Source organism: Suricata suricatta, chromosome 1, assembly GCF_006229205.1.
Source record: "Suricata suricatta isolate VVHF042 chromosome 1, meerkat_22Aug2017_6uvM2_HiC, whole genome shotgun sequence".
Taxonomy (NCBI): Eukaryota; Metazoa; Chordata; class Mammalia; order Carnivora; family Herpestidae; genus Suricata; species Suricata suricatta.
Window position 1 is genome coordinate 116,336,835 of NC_043700.1, and position 8,786 is coordinate 116,345,620.

General features: G+C 36.3%; 1 protein-coding gene and 1 long non-coding RNA gene across 11 annotated transcripts in view; one reads left to right on the forward strand and one right to left on the reverse strand.

The window, feature by feature from the left end:
* Positions 1–8,786, reverse strand: part of RAP1GDS1 (Rap1 GTPase-GDP dissociation stimulator 1) — a 170,994-nt gene that overhangs the window by 109,460 nt on the left and 52,748 nt on the right. For 7 of the 9 annotated variants that reach the window (XM_029942955.1, XM_029943009.1, XM_029942979.1 and 4 more), the window contains exon 3: positions 65–187. In XM_029942955.1, the coding sequence (XP_029798815.1) occupies positions 65–187 (123 nt within the window). Of the gene's footprint in view, positions 1–2; positions 188–8,786 lie in introns of those variants that run through there. The other 2 variants (XM_029942994.1, XM_029942987.1) reach the window with 2 other exon arrangements.
* LOC115294950 overlaps positions 1–8,786 on the forward strand; it is an 84,318-nt gene that overhangs the window by 39,108 nt on the left and 36,424 nt on the right. The gene's annotated exons all lie outside the window — the stretch shown is intronic.

Genomic DNA, 8,786 nt, shown 5'->3' on the forward strand with positions numbered 1-8,786 from the left:
ACTGACAAGTGAGGTGTAAAACTGAAGATGTTCCCAGCAGAAAAGTTCTTGAGGAAAACCTCACCATTTTTGGCTACTTCTGCTATGATGTTAGCTACTTTGGCTGTGCAGAAAGACTGTGGAATCAACAGACTTGCAAACAGCTGAAGTATTCCACTTCCTTGGATTTTTTCACTTGTTTCCATATCTGAAAGAGACACAAAGAACTTTAATGAAAATCTTCAGCACTAATACTGACAAAGTTACCTACAATAAAGTATTCAAGAATTTTCACCATCCATAATAAAAATTACTTCAGTATATGTTCAAGTATATATATATTAAAAAAATAAATATATTTATAATTTTCAATTAAAACAGTTGCTTTTATCTTTTTTGTTTGCACAAACACATTGTAATACAATGTTTTGTCTACCTAAAATCAGATTATAAAGGAATCCTTTCTGAATATACCATTGGCATACCAAATTTGCTTTGTAATATTAGTTCCAATCTGGTCCATTTTGACTAGAAAGGTTTTTTTCTACTTCCATTCTGAATTGTTAACAACATATCAGTATATACATAATTTTTATGGTTTCTTACAATGCTATAGAAATTTTTTTACTGACAATTAAATGAGCAAATAATTTACTTTATGTCATTTTATATGGAATCATATAGAGGAGACCATATAGGTCCAATGACTACTAAGTTTTTCATATAACTCATTCAAATAACCACTAATGAAGAAGAGAAATAGTAAACAGCAATAAGGCCATGGTATTCAGAAGTCTATATGTTGATACAGAAATGCAAGAGTCCCCTACTTCTTTCCTTCTCTTCTTTGTTAAAATAGAAACGGCCACATCACTTCATTTTTTTTAACCTATATTTGAAAGCATGATCTATTAAAAGACAGTAAGAACACCTGGAATGATGGAACTAAAGAAAAACTCAAGGAAACAAAACTTAAAATTACGATTTGATTCTGAATGATGAAGAGGAATGGCAGGTATTTAGAGAGGTATAAAGCTCTTTAAAACATTCCATTTAAATTTAGTTCTCTGTATCCTTTATATCCTTAAAAAAAGGTAGACTTTTCATTTCTTTAGCTAGACTACTTTTGACATTTTAACTAAACCCCTTTTAAATGTTTGTACAAATAAGAGAGAACTTTAAAGATTTCTTGTTAAGTAAATGGCAGCTGATATAATCAATAGGAAATAGGAAAATCATTTTCTTATTATTTTGAGAGAGAGTTTGTGCACACGTGCTCACAAGCAAGCAAGCATCAGAGAGGGGGTGAGAGGAGGAGGGAGGGAGGGAGAGGAAGGGGAGACGGAAAGGAAGAATCCCAAGCAGGCTCCACGCCATCAGCACAGAGCCCGATGTGGGGCGCGATTTCATGAACCATAAGCCTGTGATCTGAGCCGAAAGCAAGAGCCAGATGCTTAAGTGACTGAGCCACCCAGGTGCCCCAGAAAATCATTTTTAATAGAATAATTTGAGAGTCTACCAATGTATTTCTTTAAGGTAAGTGCTGATTGTTTGGTATAGTGTGTTTCACATTGTGGGTCCCAATGCCCATTTGGGACTTTGGCTTGGTGAACAAAAACCAGTAATTTTCTTAAAAAAAGAAACAAAAGGGGCGCCTGGTTTACTCAGCTAGTTAACCATCTCATCGGCTCAGGTCATGATCTCATGGTTTGTGGGTTTGAGCCCTGCATCAGGCTCTGTGCTGACAGCTTGGAGCCTGGAGCCTGCTTCGCATTCTGTGTCTCCTCTCTCTCTGCCCTTCCCCTGCTCTCGCTCCCACTCTCGCTCGCTCTCTCTCAAAAATAAACATTTAAAAAGAGAGAGAGAAACAAAAATAATATTTGCAACAACAACAAAAGAATAGAAAAACATTTGCCCATAGTGAGGTAAAACAGTGAAACTCTGGTTTGAACCAAGTGTATGCACATGCACGTGTAATTTTAGGTGTATGCCTGCTCTCTGCAAAATGTATTTCTAATTATAGGTCTGGTCAAAAAAGTTAAAAACCACTATTCTGTGCACCCTTTGATGGAGGATTCTGAGCTAAAGAACCTTAACACTCTTAACATCATCAGGAGAACTGTGAAATAGTTGAAGAAAAGGAAAATTGTATGGAAAATTGTACTTCCATGTATTCATTATCTTAAAAAAAGTTATGAGCAATTGGTTATATGTGTGTGTGTATTCACCTATGACATCAGTACTACAGATCAAGTAACCAAGGTTATTCAACATTGAAATTCCACCCATGCATTTCCTGTCGCTACCATAAACCCAGTACATTTCACACAGCTGATACTATTTTAGCTTCTTATATTTTATGTACTACAATAAAAAAATATTGTGAGGATATCAAAACAACTTCAGTTATTACAGGAAGAAACAGAGCCCAGAAAGAGGTAAAACTTGTCTAAAGTCACTAACCATAGAGCATAAACAGCAACTTCAGATTCTATGACACTAACAAATCAACATGTATCTTATCTGGCATCCATTGGTATTTTTTTTCTTTCTTTTTTTTTTTAATAGTTTATTGTCAAATTGGTTTCTATATAACACCCAGTGCTCTTCCTCACAAGTGCCCTCCTCCATTACTATCCCCCCCCTCCCGTCCTCTCCCCCTTCAGCCCTTGGTTCCTTCTCAGTATTTAATAGTCTCTCATGATTTGTGTCACTCTCTCCCTCCAACTCTCTTTCCCCCTTCCCCTCCCTATGGTCCTCCATTAGGTTTCTCCTGTTAGACCTATGAGTGCAAATTTACTTGAGCATGAATAGAGGAAACCTGTTCTTTTGTGTGCAGTTTCTTACTATGTTTCTTATAATTCAGATTATTACAAACATAAACTACCCATGATGGGACTTAAACACAGAACCTGCCCTCGGAGCAAAAATATTTATAAAATATAATGTGATGTTTTGTTTTTATTTTGTTTCTTGGACTAAAAAATAAGTTTTTAACCAGACACCAAATTTCTACTAACTGATTTTTTCCCCAAGAAGCCAAAAAGAATGGAACTCAATTTGCCATATTAAAATCCTTCCATATCTGACCATTGTTAGCAGAAGATGTACATTCCCAGAATCCTGGGGCAAACTGCCCTGCCCCAGGGGTCTTGTCCCACCATCTGCTGGTGCTGGGATGACAGCAAGAGTCTGGCATAAGGCGTGAATCACAATTAGATGTGACACTGAGGCATTTGTGTATGTGGAGGCAAGCAGTTAAGTGCAAATCACCCATGCATGTCTCATTTTAACCATAACGGAAAGAATGGCTTAACATCAGAGCTGAACTATCAGGGGCAGGGGGCAGAACAGAAAACAAAACAATACAAAACTCTTACATGCTGATGAGACTTGCCACAGATTACAATCCAAGTAATTGGGAAAATAGTTTGTACTAAAATGAATGAAGATTGGGGAACAGTATTTTTTTAATGCTATTGTCAGAGAAATAAAAGGGAAAATGTAATCTGGTTTTTCACATAAACCTGATTTACAGTTCAGAAAAATCTAACAGAAATTCTATTAACCTGCTAGCATGGGATTACTATGTAACTTTCAATTTTAAATTAAACAGCTGGTAATTTTTCTTTCCTCTGGCATAAAAACATAAAGCACCAAATACTGCTTACCACTAAAATGCCACTGCACAGTAAATAACTACAAAGTTTCAGCCCATTTCATATATACTTTCTGCACCAGCCGTCTATTACATCTCAAAATGTGTATTTATCTGTGATGGAAAAGATGTTCTTAGATCTGTGAGAATTACTCTTGAAATAATTTTAAAAGAAGAGTAAGAAGTAGTCACTAGTTAGTGTTTGAAATCCAAATGATTGGCTACCTGTGAAGAAATGATGCACTGTGATAGGGAGTCTTTAAAAAAAAATGTGGACTTTTCATTATCTTTGGCCAGATTACTATTGACATTTTAACTATACTCCTTTTAAATGTTTGTAGGAATCAATTCAACATCTTTCTCACCCTTCAGATTTAGGTGCGGTCATAAAAATGCTTGACTATGCCTACAAATTATAGGCAGCTGGCAGTCCTTGAATTCTGAAGGACCCATATATGAAGGACAATTGCTACTCTACAGAAATATCTGGGGGCACTACTGCAAGAATCATATCCATCACAGTAGCCTTTGCAGTTATGCAAGCACTCATTCTGTTCCTGCCGTCCTATGTCCACACTCCACCTGATCTCCTGATGGCAAGGAGGCAACTTAGTTATGAAACTGCTGATGATAGAAATCAGATCAGAGAAACTTGAAAGAAGGATAAATCAAGAAGCCAGGCTACAATGCCAATGCCATACAGTGCCATACAGGAGAAGTTAAAGAACTACCTGTAGAACTTCTCAAGGCCAATAACCTAGTAGAAGAGTAGGTGGAATGGAAAGGAACTCATAATTCCATCTAGGAAGGCTAAAATTCCCAACAAAGCTGTAAATATGTTAAAACAGCTGTGTTTACAGTTACACACCAAGAGGGGGTGTTCAGGTATGTTACTAGGATAAGCTGAATTTATGATGTTATGTCAGCAGATAGACTACATAAGAATAAACTAATGGAATGCATCTGATAACCAATTTATAGTAAACTCCAAGTTAGAAAACAAAAATAATGACTGCTATTACTATGACTCTATCGGATTAAAAATGTATCTAGATTGATAGTATTGGTTTAGAGTAATAAAAAAATTTGTGAAATTTTACTTAGAATTATGGGAAGAATAAGAACTGGTATCTGTATATTACATGTCCAAGGGATCTTTATGACCACTATAAAGAAGAGATTCAGATTTGGGATTGACTGCAAGGACCAAGAATAGGACTCATGACTCAAAGGGACATGTGTCTCGTTCCCTGGGGAACTTGTGTTTCTCAAGGGGTAGATATTTAGAATAGAGTGTAACAAGAGACCTGGCCCTGTGCCTAGGCCATCTGACCCAAATGCAAGGCATCACTGATTACCACACAGACAAGTCGCTAATCCTCTCTTCTTTTATCCAACCGAACACAAAGCATTTGTACTTGGATATGTCACAAGTACCTCAAATTTAACATTTCCAAAATTAATTTACCCTTTTCCCATTAAATTCATCCTAGTCTCTATCTCAGTGAATGGCAGGGAACCCATCTAAGCCAGAAGCCCCTGAATAATTATAAATTTGTCTCTTTTAGTAAGTGCCTTTCTATCACCCACATATAATCAAACACAGGTTCCATAGACTCCATCTCACCCGCATCTTTTGCATCTATCCTTTGTACATCCACGTTACTTCAAGTTCTCAGTTCTGACCTTTATTAAATCCAACAGCCTCCTCAAGAGTCTCCCTAACTCCAGCCCTCATCGGTCATCTAAAATGACACCAAAATAATCTTCTGGAAATGTAAATTTCATATTACTCCTCTACTGAAATCTTTAAATGATCCACCGTAACATTTAATGAAACAGTCAAGCACGTCTGTCCTATTTCCCAACCTGTCTCCCGTTACTCTTCCATTGACATCCTACACTCTAGCCACACTAAATCACTTGTAGTAAAACAAATTAGTCTTATTTTATACCTCCCTACTGCACATGTTTCCTCTCTGAAATGCCACCCACCACTTTAGGTAATTCCTACTCCGACTCAGTGTTCTAATTAAAAGATACCCGATTGAGAGCCAATCAATCTTTCTAATGATATCTGACCAGCATAACAACTACTTTAAATTTGTACTGAGAGCAGTTTTTAAATTTCAAAGCAATTTAAAAGATATTATCTCATCATTTTTAAAACAGTCATGTAGGACTGCATTATAGATTATCTTTTTCTAATGTTACAAGTAAGGCCACATGATAAGATTGTATTGGAAAAGGAAGAAGAAATCGGTTTTTCTGATTCTCAGACCAGTGCTCTTCCGACCACAACTTAATTTAGATGTGTGATGATGACAATACTTTGACTAGATTCACCAAGTTATTATGTGAGAAATATTTTTAATTTTTTTAATGTTTATTGATTTTTGAGAGAGAGAGAGAGAGAGAGAGAGAGGGAGAGAGAGAGGGAGAGCATGAATACGGATGGGCAGAGAGGGAGACACAGAATCCAAAGCAGGCTCCAGGTTCCATGTTGTCAGCACAGAGCCAACACGGGGCTCAAACTAATGAACCATAAGATCATGACCTGAGTTGAAGTCAGATGCTTAACCAACTGAGTCACCCAGGTGCCCTGAAAAATATTTTTATTTGACATATTTTGCAGGTGTAAGAACTGAAGTAATAAAAGGATGCATACTATTTTGAGATAAACTGAGGCAATAATTGAAGGAAAGAATGGGAACTAAGTATAGAGAAAGCAAAGCAGGTTTAAAAAGATTCAAAACACATAAGAGGAGTGTATGCTGACTGTTAGAAGATTAAAGAAAGAGCCTGACAAATAAGAAATTAATGTTTCTAAAAGAAAATGGAAATATATGAGGTGGGGAGTGGGGAACAAATAAAACGATTTCTTTAACTGGTGAGAACCTTTTTCCTCCAGTAAGGATTTTAAACATATAAAAGGAACATGAGATGCAAGTAAGAAAATGTATGCAGTCAGGAAAAGAAAGAGGGCAGAACAAAGACCCATTTACACAATGACTCACCATCAGAAACAGGTCTTACTAAAAGAGTAAGTTGTGACAGTCATTTTATAAAATTACAATAAATGATTCTGACAGTCTTGCAGTCATTTCAACTCCAGGGATAATGTAAGCTGTGGGAGTGGGAAAAGTCATGTGTTTGGAAATCACCGCAAGAAAAAGCAGGGGGATCTAGTAGTTTGATTACTTTAACATTACTACCAACTAGGCCATAAAACAGTTGCTAAAAAATTAAGAGTTCTGTGGCTAAAAAATAAAAGAAAAATATTTACTGAGAAAGTAAACACCAGGAGGAAGTGTTTTCATGATTGCAATTAAAGCAGAGTATATTACTAGAACTGTTCACTTAAAAGCTGAAAATATGGTCCCTGTAGCAAATTAAGAGAATGGGGTTATAGTAAAACAGAGTGAAGCAATATTTTCAGTAAATGACCCATCTCCACTCTATAAGTCAAATACCTTAAGGGAAAACATAAAGAAAGCTGGAGATCGGACATCTGTAGGATTCAGGATTCATCAAAGTCCTTAATTTGTTAATGTTTACTGTACACATATAATAGGAATATACATTGTTTCTCAAATAAACAAATCATTTCTTAATGGAGCATCATTTAAAAAGTGATCCAAGAAATACACTTAAGGAAGTAACACTTGATGCAAGAAGTCAACAGGACATGAAATTTACTTCACTTTTTCAGAAAAACAAACAATAAAAAAGTACATAGAAAGGAAAAACGGTAAGGAGTTACTTAAAATTAACATTTCTGTAACACTGGCCAACGGAGACAGATAGAGTTGAATTGCTCACAGTATCATCTTTAATTAAGAAATATTCAACAATAGATAACTACCATTGTGGTCTAGCCACCCAAAAGGACACTATGTAATCATTAAATACATCATTTAAAAATATTAAACATCATGGGGAGATACTAAAAAATATGCTTTTAGGGGCACCTAGGTGGCTTAGTCAGTTAAGCCCCGAGCCCCGAGTAGGGTTCTGTGCTGACTGACAGCTCAGAGCCTGGAGCTTGCTTGGGATTCTGTGTGTCTCCCTCTCTCTCTGCCCGCCCCTGCTCTTTCTCTCCCTCTCACTCTCTCTCAAAAATAAATAAATGTTTAAAAAATACATTTTTTAAAAAGGAAGCTACGTTTACATGGCATGATTTCACATTTTATAAAATAAAAAAATTACAATAAAAACATTTTCTGCATTTCTAACTTCTATACCATATGCCGGCATTATTTTGTAAACAGAAAATCTATTTTAAATCTGAAAGTACAGTGAACTTCATGAATGGTTTCCTGCTTCTGCTGCATTTCTCTGAGCTCTCCTCAACTCTCTCCTCCTCTGTGTGTTGACATTATCAGAATACCCATATCATGGAGGAAAAATGGTTGTACCAGTTTCAGATCTTATAAAAGGGCAACACAGAAGTCTTCTTCCCTCCCCACACTTCTCCTCCCCTCCTCAAAAACAAAACAAAACAAAACAAAACTAACTCCTAATGTACCATGGTTCATCTAAACTGAACCAATCTCAATTAGTTATTTTGGCCAGATCCACCCCATGGCATGCACTGATTAGTTTGAGCCTGAACCAATTTCAGCAAATAGACCCTATAACTTTGGGGGTTACCTTACATGGCTTCCCCAAAGGAGGAGGGCTGTATAATGAGAACAAGAGGGGTAGCGGGGGTGGGTGGGGGAGAATTTAAGCTATAGTAAAGAAAAAAGGGGAATGTAGAGACACAGGGCATAAACGAAGCAAAGAACTGACGAAGATTTGTAGTGATTTACTATTACACTATTAGAAAAATGAAACACATCCAAATAAAATCACATTGGCTTAAGCAAAGTTGAAAAGTTTTTAAAGTTTTGCAGGAGGAAATTAAAATTTTCTTTCAAGTACAGTCCTAGGGAATAGAAAATAAAAGTTATCAAGTAAGGCCCAAGATACAGGGTTCTGGTTATGGAATGAGTTAAGTCACTAGAATAAAAGACACACCATAAGGAATAAAGTCAATGATATTACAGTAGCAAAGTAAAAGGACAAATGGTAGCTACACTTGTGGTGAACACAACATAATATATAAACCTGTCAAATCACTAGGTTGTATACCTGCAACTAATGT